General features: G+C 38.7%; 1 protein-coding gene across 3 annotated transcripts; it reads left to right on the top strand.

Annotated features, from left to right (window-relative positions):
* On the top strand, positions 1 to 22,490 carry LOC122649686 (NADPH-dependent diflavin oxidoreductase 1-like). Of its 3 annotated transcripts, XM_043842923.1 has the most exons (12): positions 1 to 281; positions 1,256 to 1,333; positions 1,425 to 1,529; positions 11,192 to 11,283; positions 11,751 to 11,935; positions 12,387 to 12,484; positions 13,164 to 13,238; positions 13,362 to 13,472; positions 15,477 to 15,611; positions 21,075 to 21,194; positions 21,460 to 21,676; positions 21,778 to 22,490. In XM_043842923.1, exons 1-12 carry the CDS (start codon positions 144 to 146, stop codon positions 22,305 to 22,307), a joined length of 1,884 nt encoding a protein of 627 aa, XP_043698858.1. In that variant the 5' UTR covers positions 1 to 143; the 3' UTR covers positions 22,308 to 22,490. The 3 variants fall into 3 exon arrangements, with proteins under 3 accessions (XP_043698858.1, XP_043698859.1, XP_043698860.1); XM_043842924.1 differs by lacking the exons at positions 1 to 281; positions 1,256 to 1,333; positions 1,425 to 1,529; positions 11,192 to 11,283; positions 12,387 to 12,484 and having other exon boundaries at positions 11,759 to 11,935; positions 21,778 to 22,489; XM_043842925.1 differs by lacking the exons at positions 1 to 281; positions 1,256 to 1,333; positions 1,425 to 1,529; positions 11,192 to 11,283; positions 11,751 to 11,935 and having other exon boundaries at positions 12,467 to 12,490; positions 21,778 to 22,489.
* The last annotated feature ends 926 nt before the right edge of the window (positions 22,491 to 23,416 follow it).

The following is a 23,416-nucleotide window of genomic DNA, read 5'->3' on the forward strand; positions in this document are numbered from 1 at the left end:
TGGAACACGCCTTGAACCTTCAGGGTGGGTGGTGTACAGCAAACACTGCGGCGCCTAACTTCTCCGAGATTGCAGTTCAAAGCTTCTTCTAACAGTCGTTGCAGTTGCAGTTCTTGGTGATTGCCCGAGAATCGACCTCAGCTATGGAAGACAAGACCCGGTTGTTGATACTCTACGCTTCGCAGACCGGAAATGCTTTAGATGCGGCAGAACGTGTCGGCCGCGAAGCAGGACGGATGGCCTGTCCTGCCGTTGTCCTTTCCATGGATGAATTCGATGCTGTAAGTCTTTCTCTTATTGTTTCTCGTTTATTTCCGATTAATCATCAATTACGGATTAGAAAGCTTTCCAAGAACCACTTTATAATGTGAGGGAAGAGTCGACGTCTCTGACCTTGTATTGTTTTCAATCAATTGAACTTTACATTTCGAGGTACAAGGTTATAGTTTTGAAGAGTCTCGATGACTGAAGCTGTTGACGTAGTTGTTTTTCCACGCCCAAATGCTGGCTGGTTCGTAGTCATTGGTGATTTTTGGAGTCCAATCGTTTATGTTATTTAGGACCTATCTGGATTGTTTATCCTTTTATCCTCTAGCTCCTTCTTTACATGATCTTGTTTGATGCTAGTGTTGCATCAACTTCTGGTAATTCATGAACCTCATTTGAAACCGCTCTGAGACTGCTTCCCATGAAGATTTCAAATACAAATATTTTAGAGCCTGGCACTCTAAAACTCAAATAAGTTAATGTTCTCGACTTATGTCGGATAATGATCATGCAGGGGCAACCCTTTGTTCTCCATTTTGGCTGCACTTGTCAAAACAAGGATTACTTGGATTTGAAGCTTTGAAAATCTTTTCATAAGCACCATGTCTGGCGGTTGTTTTTTTTCAAATAGTTCTCTTTGTGGCAATGGTTGTTGTTGATGAAATAGAATAATTGAGGGATATCAGCACTGCTCGCCTCTCAGCATTTCTCAAAATCCTCTTATTATGCTCATCTTTATATTGCCTATCAAAATCTTCTCAATATACATCAAATTTTCTTGTTGGATATCATTCTTTTACTGCTTGTATTCTAAATGCTCATTAGTTCTATTGAGCTATTGATTACAAGTGATTGGTTTTGGATTTCTAGTTTCTACAATAAACTCTACCTATCATAGCTAGTTTTTTTATTCTCATCGTGTGAATTTTGATAATATGATTACTTAAACAAATTGCTGATCTACTCATCTCTTTTTTATTGCCCACAGAATTGCTTGCCTGATGAAGACATTGTGATTTTTATTGTTTCAACAACAGGACAAGGGGATAACCCAGATTCCATGAAGGTTGATTTTAATTAATCAATGTGTTTTGAGAGAATTGAACTGCCTTTCATATCAACGTTGATTCAGTGTTTAACTTCCATTTTATGGTTAGGTGTTCTGGAGGTATCTTCTGCAGAGAAATCTCAGCCAGCATTGGCTAGAAGGAGTTCACTATGCTGTGTTTGGATTAGGAGATTCTGGTTATCAGAAATACAATGTAACAATTATAGACTTCTCTTTGTTATATTTGAAATTACTGTTATTTTATTTACTTATTTGTTTGGGCCTAGTTGTGGTATTGAAATTGATAAATTGCAGAATAATCCCTTCGTTTTTGACTTGGTTTTGATGGTTAGCCCTCTTCAGTAATACTCATTGATTTCTGTTTCTTTTCTTTAATCCCGTTACTTTCATCCATGTTTTCTGTGGTAGTCATGAAAACTATGATATTACCAATATTTCACATTCTTACTACTGACAGAAATCTGAGTAAGAGATCTTTTATACTAGTAAAATGAATTAAGAACTATGTAATTAATTTTTTTTGTACTTCTTACCATTTCTGTGCTCCGTTACAACATGCATCCTTGCCAAGCATGAAGCTATTGTATGCACTGCATTGATTTTTGATAATCAACTGTCTTGCAGTTACCTGGGAGTTGAACATGTGGTGCTTTAACTGTATCATGCCCTATGTTTACTGCCCTCATTCATGTGGCAAGATGCCACTTTTTCAATGGAGTGGCGTTACTCTTGCTTTGACAGAGTTCTGTTCCCCTGGTGGTTTCTTTTCTAACTATTATCATCTTCCCCTCCCCCCTTATTAGTTATCAATAGTAGTAACCTTTCCTTCTTGTGATCTCTATATCCTAAATCCAGTTTCAAACTAAATAGTGTAAAACATAAACGTTTGCAACCATATTCACATAAGAAATTGTGATGCAACTCAGTTTTGTTTCTTTGAGTTGTTTAAGTATTCTTTAACTTAACTCAACGCAGCCTTATCCCAATTACTTTGGTCGGTTATACAAATGCCGGTAAGCAATTTCACTGTAACTGAGAGATATGTTTCGGCATTCATGTTGACTGAATAAAAGATGTTTACATTCTTTCTTGCTACAGCCGGAACCAGTCATTGGTCTTTGTTGTGCATTACCAAACCATCTTAGTTAATTTCTTTCAGTATATCACCCTTTGTTCCATGCGTGCATTCATTTTTAAATCTATGTAGTCATTCCTCATCCATCTAAACATTTGCATATGACAATGTAACTTTTTTTTTTTTGGGTTGTATTCTGTTTTGGTTCCAAGCATGATGAGAATAACAGTGTTTATGGGGATTAATTGGGACTGAGAAGTTTGTAATCACGAATTTTTGATTAGGTATTGAAAGTGATGGTGTTGCTTTCCCATTAACTGTTTCTGCTTCTTCAACATATTGGTTTCCAAGCTGTAGTAAAATGTCCAACTCTTTTTCTATCCACCTGTCCCTGAATGCTTTTTTTTCAACATTAGCTGGGGTCATTCATATAATTTTCCCTGACGTCCTCTTTCCCAGATGCTTTTGAATAATATATGAAAAGAATGTTCAGGACATGCTATTAACCTTCTTATGTTATGGATAAGTGAATTTATATTGAATAACATGAATAGTTGTCAAGGCATCGGGGACAAGGCGGTTTTCCAACACCTGGGCGTGCAAAAGCCTTGATTTTTTTAATTAAAAAATTTTGATGCCTTTTCTAGCATTTTGGTAGGATGATTAATGTAGGACAGGATTGAAGGTTCAACCAGTCCCAAAACAGGAACGGAAATCGGGGGGTGGGGGTGACTTAGGTTAATGGAAATAGGGTTGGAATGCTCGGATGGGTTAAGGGGTTGGTCTAGGATTAGGGTAAGGTGATGGAATGGGACTGAAACAGTAGGAGACTACAAGGGTTAAACAAAATCCAGTTAAACAGCAGGTTTCCCCTCTGCCGATTTCACTAAAAGGCCAGGAAAACTGAGTTTGGGCAGAATTGGAGAGAAATCCAATAGCAGCCAATCTGCTGGGCAGGTGAGGTTGAAACTTGGATCGAGTGGGTGTGATGCAGAACCAAGGGTGTACTTAAGGAAGAAAAAAAGAAGGCTGCTGCCGACCTTGGCAGCCAGCCACAATTTTGAGTCTCAACTACTGCTGGTGTAACACTGTTCACGTGAACAGTGCTGTTCTATTGGGTTGTTATGTTTTAATTTTTTAGTCATGTAAAGGCTGGTTCAATTGGTCTAGTTTAAGTTATGGTCAGCCATGTGGGCTAAGTTAGTAGACTAGTATTTTTACTTTATAATTTCATGTTAGTAGTTAGTTTCTATTTCATAATTACTAGGTGATTAAAATTAGTAGTCATATCAGTTAGAAGCTGATTGTATTTTGTAATTTTGTAATCCAAGTCAAGGATCAAAATTAGAAGTTTCTAATTTAGGACCTTTCTAATTTTGTTCTCTTGCCTTTTCTCTCTTTATGACAGCCAATAAATACAACCCAAGAGGCCTAACAAGCCACGATTTCTATTCTCCAAAATACTGTTGCTTGTTTGTTGCTTCAATGAAGCTATTTCCATGGTGTTCGATCCTTGGTGATGGAGCTGATGTTTGATCCAAGCTGATTCCTTGCGGTGGGAAGCCCAGGAGGTTCCTTTGTAGTCCTTGTTCTCTTTCTATTTCAAGTTCTCAAGCCATTAGATGCCTCATCTCTTCAACCGAGTTGTTCTGTTGCTGCTCAGACTTTCATTCTCAGGTTACTTTCTATTTTCAGCCGAACCTTCTAATTCCATTACACCCTTCCCTTGCTCAATCCAACCATCACCTTTCCTCCATCTTTTGAGCACATTTCCCCCCATCCTAGAGCTCCACTCGATCCCCCTTTCAGCCCCTTCTAATCTGTTGATTGGCCTCCACAAGATATCTCCCCAAAACCCATTAAATCCCAATTCCCTAGTCTGCTACTCAAATCGGTAGAGGAAAAAAACCTTCTGCAAATTTGTTTTCCTAACCCCTTGTCTTCCCTACTGTCCCAGACCTATTCCTCCACACCAACCTCACTCTTGGACTAAACCATACCCTATTAGACCATCCCAGCTTTAACCCATTGAATTGAACCAATTTTCCCTGATTTCAGATCCTGTTTGGGACTGGTTGAATCTTCGTTCTAGTTCTACATTAAGTGGTATCAAAGCAAATTGCCAAGCTGTTCTTCAAGGAAGTGGTGCAAATTCATGGCTTGCCCAACAACATGTGTTTGACCGTGATGTTAAATTTATGAGTTACTTCTAGAGAACTTTGTGGCTGAGAACAAAACACAAAACTCCAATTCTCCACATCTTTTCATCCCCAAACTGACGGGCAAACTGAGGTGGTTAATCGGAGTTTGGGTTACTTATTGAGGTGCTTCGCTCATGATTATGAGAAGACATGGCCATCCATACTTGATATAGCTGAGTTTGCTTATAACAGCTCTGTGAATCGGACTACCGGTCGCACTCCTTTTGAGATACTGCTTGGAGTTCAACATCGGCGGCCTATAGACCTTGTGCCACTGCCACCACAAGCACGAATCAACATTGAAGCTGATGAATTTCTGTGCCATATTACAGAGGTGCATGCTGATGTTCATGGCCATCCATACTTGATATAGCTGAGTTTGCTTATAACAGCTCCGTGAATCGGACTACCGGTCGCACTCCTTTTGAGATACTGCTTGGAGTTCAACCACGGTGGCCTATAGACCTTGTGCCACTGCCACCACTAGCACGAATCAACATTGAAGCTAATGAATTTCTGTGCCATATTACAGAGGTGCATGCTGATGTTCGGCGACAAATAGCTCTCCGCAACGATGTTTACAAGGCTACAACTGATCGTCATCGCCGCTGCCTGGAATTTCAGCTAGGAGACATGGTGATGGTCTGTGTCAATCCGAAGAGGTTCCAACCAGGAGTCAACACTAAAGTCCACCCAAGGAAGATGGGTCCATACAAGGTGTTGAAGCGTGTTGGCTCAAATGCTTATGTACTTGAGCTGCCTGATGATATGAGTATAAGCAATGTCTTCAACGTGGCTGATTTACACCTTTATGTAGGTGCCACACTGATGATGGTGACACTGAACAATTTCTACGCCTGCCCCAACTTAAGCCACCTATGGAAGACATCATTGAAGAGGTTTTGGACGACATGTACAAAACCATTCGTCGTTGCACTGGTTACTATGCATTTCTCGTCATATGGACGGGTTGCCCACGACCCGATAGCACTTGGATACATACCGATGACTTCAAGAAGCTTGATCCAGACTTGTACGAATGTTATATGATCTTCACCCATTCGTCGGAGACGAATGTTTTCAAGACGGGGGAGAGTTAATGCAGAACCAAGGGTGTACTCAAGGAAGAAAAAGAAGAAGGCTGCTACCTACCTTGGCAGCTAGCCACAATTTTGAGTCTCAACTACTGCTGGTGTAACACTGTTCATGTGGTATTGTTCACATGAACAGTGCTGTTCTATTGGGTTGTTATGTTTTAATTTTTTTAGTAATGTAATAAACCAATGAATTGGCTGGTTCAATTGGTCTAGTTTAAGTTATGGTCAACCATGTGGGCTAAGTTAGTAGTCTAGGATATTTACTTTTTAATTTCATGTTAGTAGTTAGTTTCTATTTTCATAATTAGTAGGTGATTAAAATTAGTAGTCACATCAGTTAGAAGCTGATTGTTTTTTGTAATTTTGTAATCCAAGTCAAGGATCAAAATTAGAAGTTTCTAATTTAGGACTTTCTAATTTTTGTTCCCTTGTCTTTTCTCTCTTTATGACAGTTGCTAAATACAACCCAAGAGGCCTAACAGGCCAGTTCTATTCTCCAAAATACTGCTGCTTGCATGTTGCTTCAATGAAGCTATTTCCATGGTGTTCGATCCTTGGTGAGGAGCTGGTGTTTGATCCAAGCTGACTCCTTACAGTGGGAAACCCAGGAGGTTACTCTTCAGTCCTTGTTCTCTTTCTATTTCAAGTTCTCAAGCCATTAGAAGCCTCATCTCTTCAACCGAGCTGTTCTGCTGCTGCTCAGACTTTCATTCTCATGTTACTTTCTTTTTTCAGCCTAACTGACTAATTTCATTACACCCCCTTCTCTTGCTCAATCCAACCATCACCTTTCCTCCAGCTTTTGAGCACATTTTCCCCCATCCTAGAGCTCCACTCGATCCCCCTTTCAGCCCCTTCTAATTTGTTGATTGGCCTCCACAAGATATCTCCCCAAAACCCATTAAATCCCTATTTCCTAGTCTGCTACTCAAATTGGCAGGAAAAAAAAACCTTCTGCAGATTTGTTTTCCTAACCCCTTGTTCTTCCCTACTGTCCCAAATCTATTCCTCCATACTAACCTCACCCTTGAACTAGACCATACCCTATTAGACCATCCCAGCTTTGACCCATCGAACTGAACCAATTTTCCCTGATTTCAGACCCTGTTTGGGACTGGTTGAATCTTCATTCTAGTCCTACATTAGGGGGTCTTGGAGAGGGGAAGGTGTTCTCAAAAGATTGAAGAAAAATAATGGCTAGATTGGATAGGGGGTTGGGGGAAAGAAATTAGAAGGTTAGGCTAAAAAATAGAAAGTAACCTTAGAACAGTAGGTTGGGCAACAACAGGGTAGCTTGAACTTGAAGGGGATGAAGAACAGCAAGTGGAACCAACCTCCTGGGCTTCCCATCGTAAGGAGTCAACTGGATCGTACACTAGTTCCTTTCTTCATGGATCAAACGCCAAGGAAAACTTCAACAGAAGCAAACATGCATAACAATAGTAGTTGAGAATCAAAATCGTGGCCAGTATGGCCTCTTGGGTTGTTTTTAGTGACTTCAATAAAGAGAGAATGGCAAGGGGACAAAATTAGAAAGTCCTAAAATTAGAAACTTTCAATTTTGACCCTTGCTTGAGTTACAATAGAAACTAATCCCTACGATGATAATAGAAACTAACTCCCTAAAATGAAAATACAAAGTAAGACTACTAAGTACTAACTTCGTCAAAAGACTTGACCATGACTTAAACTAGACCAATTGAACCAATCGGTTCATTGGTTTATTACATGACTAAAAAATTTAAAACAAAACAACCCAACTAGAACTGTGGGCTGCTACTAGGCAGAAGTCTTGTTGTTCTTCTTCTTCTTCCTTGAATACACCCTTAATTCTGCATCAATGATTTACACTATTTAAATACACTGTCATACATTGTATCATCATATGTATTTAATAATATTAAAAACAAAAGAAAGAAGGAACTCTAAGATGAAGAGGACCCAAGGCAATGACAACTCCCACCCAACAAGAAGGTCGCAGGAGCTAAGCTCTCTTTTCAATCGTGTTCTACCCTTTTTTTTATTTTCTTTAGGTTTGTTTTGAAAAGGTGATTCCTTGTACTGCATTGTATAAGAATTTTGTACACAAACAAATAAAAATGTTAGAAAGAATAAAACAAAATAAAATAAAATTCCTTATTTTACATCTAGCCCCCTTACAATTTCACCGTAAAATATTAAAATCTCATATCTTAAATGTAACTACCTCCTTAATCTCATATTTTACATGTAACCCTGTGCATGCCTAGGCGCCTGGCCATCGCCTTGGGTCGCCTCGTCACCATGACAACTATTATTAGCATGCGTCCTTGTGGCTCAAACTACTTAAGTAGTGGTTTATGTTTGCCAAGTAGTGGTTCATTGTGATATTAAGATGATTGACATACCAAGAGTATATCCCCATTGTATCACTCTAAATGAAGTTCTAGTATGGGTTTGATTAGGTTCTTAGTGTAATTTTGGTTGATGTATACTAACTAAATATGCTCTTCATAGTCTGCTGCTTAAAGAAGGGATTAGACTACTTAAGTGTGCTATGGTTGGCCTTGGGGAAGTTATTTTGACAAGGTCTCAGATACCATTATAGGAGAAGTAGATATTTTACAAGATGATGTTTAATTCAGATACCATCATGGGACATAGGCCAACACGAGCTGCACTATTTCAACCTATTTTTAATGAATCGGCCTTGTTTAAACGGTTGGAATATTCAATTTTAATTGGAAAAGTAAAAAAAGAGGTGGCAAGATGGTACACCTCTTTGTAAAATTAAAATATTCAGTTTTAATGGGCTGCACCGTTTATATTTAAACAGACCCATAGCCTGGTTCAATACCGTTTAAGGCCTGATAATATTACCCGATTATAGCCCGAAGCCCGACCGGGCCCTACCCGGATATTTAAACGGGCGGTCATGGTGCAGGCTTTAAGCACCGTGAGGCCCGGCTAGGCCCGACTGAACCCGACCGTGCCGACCGGTTGACACCCCTAGTATTTGGTGTGACACTCCTTCCCACAGTACTCGCACTTCACAGGAGCTTTCTCAGAATTAGGACTATCAGTCCCACGAGCAGGACTTCCATGGGAGGAGTTCCCGCGGGAAGGAGTGCTAGTACCAATGCAAAGAGCAGATCGTTCCATGGGCACAGAATGAACCGTAGCAGTACGACGATTCTCCTCAAAAGCAACAATAACATCGGTTTGCTCGAGAGTGGGAAACGGATCTCGATTGATAACATGCGCCTTGATCTGATCGAACTCCATATTCAATCCAGCCAGAAAATCATATTCCCAATGTTTATCTTCCCACTTACAAAAGGCAATAGTGTCTGTCTCACAAGTTGCAGTAAATCACCCATAGAAATCCAAAGTCTGCCATAGACCTCGTATAGCAGAATAATATTGGTATAAAGTGAGATCCTTCTGTTGCATGTTGTGGATCTTCCTTCGTAGTTCATAGCATTGTGCATCAATCAGCCTGGGAATATGTTTCCTTTGCAACCTTCCAGATTGTTGCAGCAGTATCAACAAGGAGATATCTCTGGGCAGCAGTATCTGTAGGACTACTCCTCCTTGTCCAGTAGATGCAGTTGATGGATCCGACATGGCTGCTGATCACAAGGAGATATGGGTAACAATGACCAAAAATTACCACATGAAAATCTCAAAAAATTAGGATGGGAGATTTAAATCATGGAGTTAGAAAGATCCCTTGGTGGAGGGGAAATCACCACCGAGGGAAAATCGCAAGAAGGGGCAAGGAGAAAGTGGCGATGATGTTTGGCGATAAAAAACGAGTGAGGTGGAAGTGGAGGGTGGCGGTGTGTGATGGCGAAACCGAGAGGCCGGTAAATCTAGAGGTGCGAGAGAAAGAGAGACGCAAGAGAGGGAGGGCGATAGTGATTCTAGGGTTTCATAGGTAAGGAAATTCTAGGGTTTCATGGGTAAGGAGGCTCGAATCCCAAAATCGATTCTCCTAACTCTGATACTGCGATACAAGCCCTCTTTATTTATAATTTATAATATGAAGTGCAAGTTACAATTATACCCTTAGGGCAACACAAGCTAAACCCTACTCAACGAATATATCCTTGTACCCATATTACAACACATTCGTTGACCATCCCAATTCCCAAAGTTTGATGTTCTTCTGGATCCTCTTGTATTTTCCTTCTTTCTTGTTATGCGTCAATCTGATTGTAAATTATAACTGCTGTTCTGTTGTTGCTTTGTTTGTTGTTATTGTTACGGTTGTACCATGAATGTGGCTTTAAAATTTGGTGATAGTTTGTATAAAATGGCTCATTTGATCACATGCTAAGAAAAGTTCATGTAGGTGAACTGTTGTATGCCAACTCTTAAAGATTCATCTAAGAATGCACCTTGATTTGATCAGAATCTCTATAAGTAAACATAATTTCTCATTAAATCCAATTGCTATCTCCACTTGTGACACTATTGGAAAGCTGGTCTTTAGTGCCGTTGTTCACCATATTTGGATGGAAAGGAATCTCAGGAAATGGACTTCCAACTCTAGATCTTTTGATGTGATTTGGAAAGCCATCTCCTTCGATGTGTCCTCCAAGCTCAGCTGTATCCGTCAGAGGCCCTTCTCGGACATCCCTAGAAACAAGCACATTATGACTTGTTGGGGCCTTGATAATGCCCTTTTGCGTTCCTCCTCTGCGTAGGCTGGAGGATCGCCCCCGCCTTTTTTTCCTTCTTTTCTATCGCCCCCCCCCTCCTTTTCTTCTCCCTTTTGTACATTGGTTCTCGCGTTCTTTCTCTCCTGCTCCCTCTTGGGGATCGGTAATATAATTAATTACCAAAAAAAAAAATCCAATTGCTATTGTTTTTTTTAACAGTAAAATTAGACTTTCATTCATCACGAAAGACATAATTGCAGATTAGATGGTATTCATATCCCCTAAATAAAACTATCAGCTCTACATGTAAAACTCAGCTATCGACTACCAAGAAAAAACGACATTGACCATATAACAAGGAATCTCAGCTGGAAGAAAAAAGTACTCTTTTCTAATTCGCTGAATTCTTTACTAGCCAATTACCATTCAATTTATATACCTGGGAATATTTGCAAAAATTACAAATCCTGGGGAAAACTCCGGATTTATCATTGCACATCATTTTATTCGTCTCTTTCACAAAACCCAAACAACCCGCACATGGAAATAAATTCAACAAAACAACAGCTATCCTATCAAGTAAATTCTATAAAACAACAGCTTTCCTCTCCTCCATTTGAACAGTTAGTGTTGTCTTCTACTAATGGATCTGGGTACTGAATGGGCTGGTGATACAGAGAAAATACATGTTTATTCTAGTATCTAATTTTCCTAAAGAGGATCCATTCTGCCGACCCATTTATTTGGGATAAGGGTTTGAGTTGAGTTGTATCTAGTATCCAATTTTACTAAATAGTAAATACTAATATAATTGATTAATGTTTTCCTTTTTGCAGTTTGCTGCAAAGAAGCTTGACAAAAGACTTTCAGATCTTGGGGCAAAGGCAATAGTTGAAAGAGGCCTGGGTGATGATCAGCACCCTTCAGGGTATGATTTAATGTCTTGTTTAACAACATTTACTTTTTTCATAGGACATTTGATGAACCCAAGTGTGGGCTTTTCAGTTTTCTTATGGTTTGCAGTATGAAATTGGTTTCTTGGTTATCTAAGCCATCTCTTGAGTTGCAGTTATAGTAGCTGATTTTGCATACTGAATTGACATTTGTTGTGATTCCTTCCTGTCAGTATGCTTATATTGCCAATTACAATCTGATTTTATAGTTCCTACTTCCTTATTAGTTATTGCTTTGCTCTTATGTGAGCAAAAGAATGTTTTTTGAGGTTGAGTTTGATGGCTTTCATCTGATATAGCTTGTAGCATTTTTTACATTTTTCTTTAACTTCAAGGTTGTCTACATTTGTTTATTGAGGTGATTGGTATTGGTACTAGAAAATTATTGATTTCAATTTTGAGTGATGTTAAGAGTGCCATAAGCATTGTCTTCCATTTGCAGGTATGAAGGTTCTCTGGATCCTTGGTTATCATCTTTGTGGCTTAGGTTGTATCAAATGAATCCTACATTCTTTCCAAAAGGTCCAGTGCTTACAGATTCTGATATGAAAGTCTTGGATTGTCCCAAAGTTAAAATCATGTATCATGACATTGATGAGATGCAATCACTGCAGTCAACAACCTCAGGTAAGTTGTCTAGTTCTGAGCAATTTACTTGGTGAAATTGCAATTCTTGTGATTAGAAATTAATGAAATCCCCTTCAGAGAATAACTTCTACTGATTCTATTCAAGAAAAAAATATTTAGAATACTCTTCTTTCTGTTCTTTCAGAATGGTGTTCATAGATGATAACAATGGTTAAGCAATTGTATGAAATACTAATCAAATTGCATCACCTCTACTTATCATGGCTGTAAAGGTGAAAATAAAAGAAATTTGTTACATGATTCTACATGGAACTGAATGGAACTGAAGCAGAGCCTATTCAGGGTGCTTTATACTGAACTTCCCATTGGTTCAGATTGGCTTCAGCCTGTTGACTGATTGATGCAGCTAATTTAGTGTGTAATGAACTGGAAAAATATGTAAATACTGGTTCACCAATTGACAGGAAGATTTTATCTACCTTTGTCTCAGATTTGGACTGCATCGAGATGCAGATTGAGGGAGCTCGCTCTATGTCCCCGGCAAGACTTTGTCATGATAAGAATAGGCCTCACTGCTTCTTACAAATGGTAGAGGTTATACACTCTTTTTTAATGTGTCTGTTCGTAGCATTCTTGTCTTTTTTTTAGGAATTCTTTCTTTTGACATTTTGCACCGCCAATTAATATGCAATGTAATCAGTTCTCATGATTAAATGACCATCTCATGTCTCAAGCATTCACCTTCTTTCATGCAATGATAAAATGAAAAGAGTAATGCTAACTGGACCTTAGTGTACACTAGCTGGTTCAATCTTGGATCCTGAATTCAAAAAGCATCTCATGAGATCCATTGGAAACTGCTGAGTACCATTGGGTACAATTACTGTCTTAGCATTTCTCTTGATGATAATTGAATAATTGTTGATCATTGTTATTTGTCTGGCTTTCTTTTCCTGTTATCCTCTTAGATCATTCCCACAGTAGCCCTTTGGTACTTGTGTTTCAGACTTTGCACATTCTTGATATGCTGGAAATAAAGTCTCATTCTTGCTAGTCAGTCTTAGCAATAATGGTTTTCATTTCTTTTTGCATATATATATATAAGTGTTATTTGATTCTTCTGTTTGTACATATATGTAATTCCAATGTATACTGAACCAGCTATGGACGTTAGTTCTAGTCTCATTCTTGATATTCAGGCTTCGCACATTTGTTTTGCTTTAGAATTTAATATCTTTTCCCTTGTGTTGAAACTAATCTATGTTAGATTAAAAACCAACAATTAACCAGAGAAGGATGTGGGAAAGATGTTCGCCATTTTGAATTTGAAGCTCTTTCTTCTGTAAGTATAAATTATCGTTTTCATTCTGGCTCTGAATAGTTTGATTTTATTTTTGAGAAAGTTCTGACTCTATTCAACATCAATTCTAATTTTCATACCGAGTATTGTGATTTCTTCCCCCAGGGTATCAAATATCAAGTGGGTGATGCTCTTGAGGTTCTCCCTGGTCAAAATCCTGCTGCAATAGACGCTTTCATAAGGCGTTGTAATTTAAACCCAGATTCGTTGATCACAGTATGTAGTTTTTATTCTCTTAATTATTTTCCATTCCTGCGCATTGTTTTGCATTACAGCAAGCCGGGTACAAATTTTTATTTGACATTTTCTAAACAGTCATCTACTGTAGCAGTTGTTTTATTCCTCTCTACATAATGTGTTTAGATACTGAGTACGGACTGATAATCTCAAGTTCTCTCTTGGAATCTTTGTCACAGTGAGAACCAAATATATCCAGTTGAAATTATCATTTCTGTTAACATTTTTCTTTTAATTTTGCTTATGCTTCTTCGTTGGCAAGTATAGGCCAAAGCATCAAACATTGACTTCAGAAGCATGAGCTATTGTACTTTGTTTTCTTGGGATGCTAGACCTAAAGTTTCTACATCTTTTCCTTTAATTTATTAATTTTTCGGATACCTGCTATGTATAGAGGCATATTTTTTTTAATGCCTGGTATTTTTTGTTGGGGCTCCAGTTTCATAGATCCCACCTAGGAAGTCTTTTTTGAGAAGACCTATTATCTGTCTTCTGCAGATCAGTTGGGACCCAAATTCTCTGGGTAGGTAGGGCTTATGATCCCCTGCTCAAATGTCAAGTTCAACTAGGAAGCTAGAAAATAAATCAGCAGGGCAGAAATCAATTAGGGGATTTTAGGAAACTAAACAGAATTCAGTTTTAAGAATTGAACTTAACACTATAGCAGTAAGCTAAGATCAGAATCAGTGAACAATCACAGAGTTGAAATAACAGACTTTTATTCTAACTGGGAAAACCAGAATTCGATTAGAAGGGTAGAGCTTGCAAACAGATAGTTTGAATCCATCATCCTAGGACTATGGACGGACGACATCGATTCTCTCATTCAGTTGTAATTGAAATCAGGATATAGCAGGTACAATCAGTAAACAAATCAACTGGTATAACCTAAGACAAGGTCAAATCCGAAACTGAAACACTTTATTTTTGCATTGAAGCAAGAGGGCAGATCTCTCAGAGCTCTTGAGAAACTGCAGCAACAGCTGCTACTAGCGTGCTTGCTAAACACTCTAGCAGCAGGATTTAGAAGATGAGAAATTCTGATCTGATTAGATGGAGAAAGAGATAGAAGAAAGAAGAAACCAGGTTAAGAATCCAACTAAACCTCAGGTTAGGAATCTACCAAATCCTACGAAGAGAATCCATTCTTCTATGAAGGAATCCTCCTTAGTCTCTTCACTTGTAGTCCACCAAGTACACCCAGAATTCATCAGGTAAACACCACTAAATCCATAGAGGTAGGTCTAAATCCACAAAAATAGATTTCAGAAATGAAAAGCTTTATTATTCAATTGTTGTGAGGGCCTGATGGCCTTACATATATTTATGGCTTTACCAAAAGCCTGTGATTGACTGATTATAGCTCTTACATCATCCAACAAGTAGAAAAGCTCAAATCTGACCCATTACAGCATCTAATTAATAGAAAAGCTCTAAATTGACCTGAAGACTTAACAACCAATGAGAAAAAGATGGCCAACTCAGACTGGAATAACATATTTGTAATCCAATATAGGCTTTACAATTTAAAAAAAAAAATCTAGAAGACCCGACAACTTTATTTAATAAGTTCCGTATTCCTATTTACGACCCATATTTTAGGCCCATTAAAGTGGTCAAATACAATTAAAACCCATTGGACCAAAGGCTCAACACATATGTAATACAACCCAAGTTTTAGTCCATTTCTATGATTAATCTGCATCATATCCATTATTCATTAATCAATTTCAATTTTCCTGACACTCAGTTGTACACTAGATGTTCTATGCCATGTCTTTTCCTCTTATGTAAAATTTAACTATGGGTGCTTTTATATATATATATTTATGAAAGGTATCAATCATTTCATGGATCCAATTGTGTTTTGGGACTTGAATCTGTAATCATCAAGGAATGGAGTTTCAAGTTCCTCTGGTTGCAGGAGTACTTGCAGTTTTCATTTTGTTCTTAGTTTAAGGATAACGTTATGCTTACTTTCAGGTACATCCCGGAGGAACTGAGATTTTCTCTCCTGATTCTTCTAAAAAAACCTCAAAGGCCCCCGTCAAATTAAAAAGTTTTGTGGAATTGGCCATGGATATTTCATCAGCTTCTCCTAGACGTTATTTCTTTGAGGCAAGATCATTGTACGTTCAACACATTTAATTTTCTTAGGATAATTTGAATTTCTAACTTCTGTCACCATCATTTTAATTCCTGTATTTTTTCAACTTATTTATTGAGCTTACTGATTATTGAGTGTTCTATGATGTCCAAATGTCTATTGAGTGATGAATGGAGCAAAGAAAACGAAAATTTGATACCCAATAGTCATAGTTGACCTTCTTTATTTAATTTTCTCTCAGAAGTGACACTGTAATTGATGTACCCAAACAAAATATGTATGTGCAAGGATATGTGAGACAATATTGTCCATTATTATATTCAGACTTCCAAAAGTTATGGATCTCCTAGAGCACAGAGATATGTTCCAATTCCTGTCCTATTTAATAGGTATTGTTTGGGATTTACATGACATGATGGAAAGCAATTACAATGGAGGCATCACTAAGGCAGGTGATCAGCCAGCAACTAACTAATAAGCGGAAGTACCACTATAGGTGATTTTAGAGCAGTTTCCTTACAATAAGTGAACCTTAAACCTATGAACATAATCAAGAGGGGCATCCATTTAACAAGTATACTCAATACCCTCTCAATCACCCCTTCAACTGTAGGTTGTTTGTCTTCTACAATCCCTGCGTTATTTCCTTCCAATTAACAAGATTCTTAACAGGCCACCTCTTCTGCTGGAACCCAATATTCTTGTGTACCCATGAGCATCTTCAGGTCCAGTAACGGGAACTTGTAGGAGTCTGACACACTGTAAGTAATGGGAAGCAGTCAACCTAGGTACATGGGCAATGAAGAAGAAGATGCAGGACACTCTTTATCTCATCTACATGGAGTACATCTTTTAGCAAAACTGATGCCACGACACTCGAATGGTTGGACCAGCCAGAACCGGTCCAACTCGTGTTTCTGGTCTAAAATGGGCTGGTAGTAGTTATTTACTACTTTGGGTTATTTCATTTTATTATATTGTTTATGTTGATAAGGTCGTAGGAGATAGGCTAGTTAGTTTTGAATTCTATTTTAGTTTTAGAGTTGGAATAGGAGTTGGTGTTTATTTTATTTTTACTCTCTATATACTTTACTAGGAAAGATGAAGTAAGGAATGATTGTATTAGAGCTGACTTGGGAGTTGCCCCGATTAATGACAAGCTCCGAGAGAGTTGTTTGAGGTGGTATGGTAATGTAGTTCTAGATTGGTAGGAGACCAACTAGAAGCCAAGTAACCAGTATCTGATCTTAACAGGTAGTTTGGTTAGGCTAAAATAGGTGAAAGTGTAAAATTACAGTTAGGGTTTGATGGTAGGGTTAGGGTAAGTTCATGTAGTGGAGTCTTCCAGTGAAGGTCCTGAGATGTTTTGATGGAGTTAGGTATGTAAATTTGAATGGACAGCAGATTAGGTTTAGGTTTTTTGGGTTTTTTAAAAGAAAATAATGGGGAATCTAGGGTAGTTTAGGGCAGGGGCTTGGATCGAGTTTCCCTAAGGGTGAGAGGGAGGTTCGGTCCAATTTTGGGCTGTTTCTGATGGTTGGTTTGGTCTGGGCAGAGAATTTGGGTTATGGTAATGATGCTCAAAGATGGAGAGGATGCTAGGGTTTAGTTTAGAGGATTAGAAGAAGAAGGGTTTGGGTTGGGGATGATGCACTTGTTGTCTGAAAGTATTGTTGATCGTTGCAAAGGATTCCAGCAGCTGAGTATGTATCTTCAAGAGATCGACTAGGGCAGAACTGGAGCTTGAATGGAGATCTATGGGATGGGATTGGGGAAGGCTATCTCAGCCTGGGCATCTCACTCATCCTATCTCAGGATTTTCACAAAGGCTAAAGCCAAAATTTCATTAATCAAATTTGTGTTCAATGCTGGCCTCCCTTACAATATAGAAGACTAAAAAATAGACTTAGACTCTAAAAAGGAAAGGCGTAACCCTATCCTTAACTAATAAAGTAACCTAAATTGAATAGGAAAGTGAAATAATGAAGAAAATAGATTCAAAATAGGATTCTAATTAAACTAATGAAGCAAATCCCGTTTTCCTACTTTCTACCCATATTTTAGGCTCATTAAATTGGCCAATTACAAGGTAAACCCATGGAATCAAAGTCCCAATACATATTTGACCCAACCCAAAGTTCATTTTCAATAAAATAAACCCTTTAGGTGACTTATTTACATCATATGGTCATGTTCAACTGAGGCCTAGGGATGCCCCAGTAAGGAGGAGTGATATGATTCTGAATTTCTGATTGAAGGAGCTAAAAGAGCTAGGGGTAGGTCTAAAATGACCATAAGAGAAGTTGTGAGGAAAGACATGCATAGTCTAGGTCTTGTTTTAAGTATGACCTCGAATAGAGTTTATTGGAGGGCAAGAATCCATGAGCAGACCCCATTTGGCTGAGATTCTCCTGACTTGCTGGGCTGTGCCTCTTTCCTCTTATTTTCATCTTTCGTTTATCTTTTTATTTTCCATCATTCATTTTTCATTTTTCATTTCTCCTTTCATTTCCCATCGCACTTTTCCCATATCTTCATTCCCCTTTTTTGTTTAGACCTCAGTTTTTCCTACCTTGTTTTGTTTGGATCCATATAGCCGACCCCATTAAGTTGGGATAAGGCTGAGTTTTTTGTTGTTGTTGTATACTTGTAACCAACAAACTCAATTTTTAGAATGGAATAGTGAATGAGTTTTGGGTTTGGCTTATCTTCATTGATTAGGGTGTGAAGTGACTGATATTTCTTGCACCCTTTTCTTCCTTTCTCCCTCAGGTACGACCTATTTTTCCCCCTCTCCATTCATTATTTCTTCTCCCTTGTTACTACCCTACAATGTATACTTTCTGTTCTCTTCTTTCATATTGTTCTAACAGTACTGCAGTCACGCAAGACAGGTACTGATCTCTTTCGGGGTGCCTACTTTCAGCCTCAAACTGTGGGGCTTGATTCAGCAGATGGACGATCTATAACCTATAATTGTGGTCCCTATTGTCCTCTCTATAGAGAAATTTCGTTCAAAGAGCAACCGAAACCTGCAACTATCGCTGGCTTTAGTTTCAGTAGCCTGTGACTTGACCACCACTTGATTCTTGGAATAAATTGTTGCTGGGCCAGTTCCATAGGCCTAGGTGATTCTTGCTCTGGAATTTCAGGGTTTTTTTAGTCTGATTTCTCGGGCTGCAATTGATTTCCGATCCTGGTTCTACCATTACACTTGTGGTCGAGAGGAAGAAGAAAAGTTCTTCTTACCATAAATGATTTTAATATCTAGAGGCCACAGTTTTTTATGGCGATCCCAGGGTTTTAGTTGTATTTGGCCTCATAAGCATGCCAAAATGGAGGAGACTGTGGAAGCGATATGCGGATTTCAAATGAAGCTATGGGGGAAAGAAATTTCTGCATTAACATTGGCTATAGCCTGAAAATAAGATTTAACTGTAAAAGTACATATTCTTCTGCCTCTACCTTGGCCCTGATTCAACCCTGTTGATTGAGGTCCAGAGCCTTCTGTCACTGGACGCTACCTAAGCCTGGCCTTGTTCAATGCCAACATTACAGTTACATTGTCTCTTAGTTCTGAATCTTCTAGATTTTTCTTAGACTGGGTGTCCACATACCATACTTCATCTGGAACTTCTCGACAGTCCTCTGTTCTCTCTCATCCAATGGTAAATGCTCCAACATATTGCGAGATTGAGCATTTTGATACTATTTGTCCTTAGTCTCTGAAAGGGCTGACTGCAGGTGAATAGCTCAAGTAGTGAAAGTGGAGAGACCCAACCATCAAGTTATCCTGAAAACAGTTCTATCTCAATGGTCAGAGTTGATTATTATACATCCAAATTAAAAATAAAAAAAGACTCATCAGCAACCACCCTTTTTTTTTTGGACATAAAGTGTGGCTGAAAGTTTAAAAAGAAGACGTAAGATTTAAAATTATAGTGTTTTGTGTTTCATTGGAATTAAGAACAAGGGACTGTAAAATTTGACAGCGGGCCCTTTATTTATGCCCAAAGATTGTCGAATAGTTGGGAAGTTGAAAATATATTTCTTTCTTTTTTCTACTTCCATTCATTTTACGTCCCAACAATCAGAGTCTAAGTCCCTCCATTTTCTCTTCTAGTGGAAGATTGATCTGCTAATGCATGGATGACAGCTTAAATTGCATAGCTATCTAGACACTGAATCCGAGTTTGGTCCAGCAAATCATGGGGTACATGACCTTGATGTAGTTTTCCTAAACACACCATCCGTTTACTTTTCAGAATAATAGAGTAGAGGCCTAGAGGGGACCAAATTTGTATTTGTAAAAGGTCAAAAAGAAAGTGGACATGAATCTAAACTTGTGATAATTATTGCAATAAAACACACTTAAATGCTGATAGACAGAACTTTCTGTCTGATATTCTAATTTATTGACATCTGATCTTTTTTTGGTGAATAAATATATTACCAAACCCCAGGAGGGGGCAGGGAGAAAAAGCGGGGAGGGATATACAATGAAGGAGGGAAAAAAAGGGGGGGGGGACAAGAACAAGCAATCCAACCTACGCAGAGGTAGTGGGCTGTTAAATAGACAAATCAGGACCCCAGGAGACAACAATATGCCTGTTCCTTGGAGTATCTAAAAGGCGACGATGGAAAGTAAAACTGAGCTTAGAAGAGACGCCGAAGGAGATGGCTTTCCAAATCAGATCAAAAGATCAAGAGTTGGCAGTCCATCTCCTAAGGTTTCGCTCCATCCAAATATGATAGATAGCAGCACCAAAGACCAGCTTCCCAATAGTGTCGTAGATAGAGGTCTTGGAAAAAGTCATGTCCAGCCAAAGCCATTTTCGCTCAAAGGCCAGAGGTCTCGTATAGCGGGGCCATAGCGAGGATAGGGCTTTTTTCCTTATGATGGATGTGAACGGGCAAGCAAAGAAAAGGTGGGCTATATCCTCAAGGCCATTCCAACAAAGGGCTCAAGGTGAGGAGACAGGGATGTTTCCGTGGAGCAGGAAGGGGCTTGGGTTGGGAGGCAAAGTCTAAGGGTTCTCCATGCTGTGAAGCTGTGGCGAGGGATATGGCCTTTGAACCAGATTAGTTTGTGCCAGGAGACGATGGGAGCAGAGTCTCGAACAAAGTTCCAGGCTGAGCTAGTGCTAAAAGGGCCATTGGGGGGAAGGGAGCCAAAGGACCTTGTCCGCATGAGGAGGTGGGGGAGGGGTGAAGGGGGAGCATATATCCTATAGAGAAAGAAAATCCATATTTGCATGTTTAGGTATCCTTGTTGATTTGAATCTTTTCAACTTAAAATGTATCATTTGACAATTTCTTTTTGTAAAAATATATCAGGCCAATTTATTATATGCTTTTAGTTTCTTTTCTTTGTCCCTGTGCCATATTTGAATTTATCAAGTGCTGTCCCTTGTACAATATTTATGATTGCTTACGGTGAAGGAACATAAATACTGACATGATCATCTGTTCAGGTTCTGAGTTTTTTTGCAACTGCTGAACATGAAAAGGAGAGGCTTCAATATTTTGCTTCACCTGAAGGTAGAGATGATCTATACGAATACAACCAGAAGGAGCACAGAACTGTTCTGGAGGTGTGTGTGTTCATTATGGATATTTATAAACTGTATCTTCCTGTGTCGAGCTTAGCACTGTGCATATGCCATACGTTATTTCAGGATGCACATGAGTTATGGTGTGTTTTGTAGTTGTTTTAAGAAACGAACAAAAAAGGACAGATTTTTAATGCTAATACTTTAGTAGAGGGGATGGGTTTCCAAAATAGATGTGTCAATTCTTAATTTCTTTTTCACTTGTACTATCCGCTCTTATTTCAAGAACTGATCTTCGGTTGTACAGGTATTAGAGGACTTCCCATCTGCACAAATGCCATTTGAGTGGCTGGTGCAGCTGGTGCCTCCATTAAAAACTAGAGCTTTCTCCATTTCTTCTTCCCCATCAGCACATCCCAATCAAGTGCATCTGACCGTGAATGTTGTATCATGGAATACACCTTTTAAGAGGAAGCGAACAGGTCTTTGCTCAACGTGGTTGGCTGGACTGAATCCTCAAGATAGTATGGTTACTTACTGATAGTTCTTTTTGAGTATCATGAATACAATTACAGTTGCATAGGCATCTTGTGTGTGATCTAATTGGCTTTTTGGTCATGGACAGGAGTATATCTTCCGGTGTGGTTCCTAAAGGGTTCCCTTCCTCCCCCACCACCATCGCTCCCCCTCCTCCTCATTGGACCAGGAACGGGTTGTGCACCTTTTTGTGGATTTGTCGAGGAAAGAGCAATACAATGTGCAATTGGATCAACTGGTCCAGTTTTGTTCTTCTTTGGGTGCAGAAATGAGGAAATGGATTTCTTGTACAGAGATCTTTGGTTGTCTCATGCACAAAGAGGTGGGGTTCTTTCAGAAGATAAGGGTGGAGGTTTTTTTGTTGCCTTCTCAAGGGACCAGCTGCAGAAGGTTTATGTGCAGCATAAGATGCAGGAAGAGAGCCAAAAGGTTTGGAGCTTGTTGAGTGCTGGTGCTTCCATATATGTTGCTGGTTCTTCAACCAAAATGCCTACAGATGTTCAGTCATGCCTGGAGGAAATTGTAATGAAAGAGAGTGGGGTCTCTAAGGAAGCTTCTGTCAGGTGGCTAAGGGCACTGGAAAAAGCTGGTAAATATCATGTGGAAGCATGGTCATGAGTTAGCCAGGTTTTATGCCATACTAAAAGCAAAATGGAAAGGTCTACATACAAGATAGGCTTTACAAAATACTGTCCATCTCAGAAGACAATTTCATTGTTAACATGACAGAATTTGATTTGAAACTTAATTTGTTCTGTTAGATGGGGATTCAGTTGAAGTGAAGGAAAATGCTGCAGCTGACCGGCTTCTAATGAACACATGTAATGCACTGTAATTCTATCGAAATTTATCTGGAAGCATTCTTCTAGTTGAATGGAGTGCCTTATTCTAGTGTTGCTACACTAAAGGCCTTTTGACATTTATCATCTTTCTATGTACGAGCTCTCCGATTTTTAGGCTTTCTTAAAGGAGGCTAAAATATGTAATATGATGGAAATGAGATAACTCTTGCCTAAAGGTGTAATACTGTAATGGAACATCTGGTGCAATCTGTTTTTTGGGTGAATCTGGTACAATCTTTCGTATGAATAGTTGAGATAATTAATTTAAGCATTACATGAGTTCATCTATTGCTTTTTAATGTAAGGCTAAATCTCAAATGATCTAACCTCAGGCAGGATCTTGATCACAATCAATCAATAAATTTCAGATTAAAGGAACAAAGCAGCAAAAATAAAAAAAAATAAAAAATACAGAAGATAGAAGAGAAGATGGAGGGATAGAAGGGGAATGGGGATGGAGGGATATCTCAGTCGTGGGTCTCTCACCCTCAATTCTCTCAACCTTTCTCAGGATAATGGTTTGCAAAAGCAAGCTTCATTTGTTTCATTCATTCAATTTTGTCCAAACTCTTACAATAGGACTTTTATATATAGAGTGAAGGCTTAGCCAAGAGCATGGAAGTAGATATATTTTTTTTATGAGAAAAAAATGGTTTTATATTACTGAAAAGATAAATTTTTACACTACGTAAAATTAACACTAGTAAAGTTATCTATTGCATCAGTGAGTTCAAAATATAGATTAATTAGGTTCCAAGGGAGATGGAGGGAATCAGAAGGACGAAGTAGGTCACACAGGTCTTTGTTGAGGCACCATACTTGTTTGATTTTGATGTTTGCCTGCATAGCACACTTCCACCCTTTTAGAATTCCATGTAGCTCATC

The sequence above is a fragment of the Telopea speciosissima genome, chromosome 2 (assembly GCF_018873765.1).
Source record: "Telopea speciosissima isolate NSW1024214 ecotype Mountain lineage chromosome 2, Tspe_v1, whole genome shotgun sequence".
NCBI classification, from domain to species: Eukaryota; Viridiplantae; Streptophyta; class Magnoliopsida; order Proteales; family Proteaceae; genus Telopea; species Telopea speciosissima.

Bases quoted from the DNA above. Each gene is read 5' to 3' on its own strand.
- LOC122649686 (XM_043842923.1), top strand. From the start codon at position 144: ATGGAAGACAAGACCCGGTTGTTGATACTCTACGCTTCGCAGACCGGA. The intron at 13,239-13,361 runs GTAAGTATAAAT...TTCTTCCCCCAG, and splicing joins AATTTGAAGCTCTTTCTTCT to GGTATCAAATATCAAGTGGG. The intron at 15,612-21,074 runs GCAAGATCATTG...TCATCTGTTCAG, and splicing joins CTAGACGTTATTTCTTTGAG to GTTCTGAGTTTTTTTGCAAC.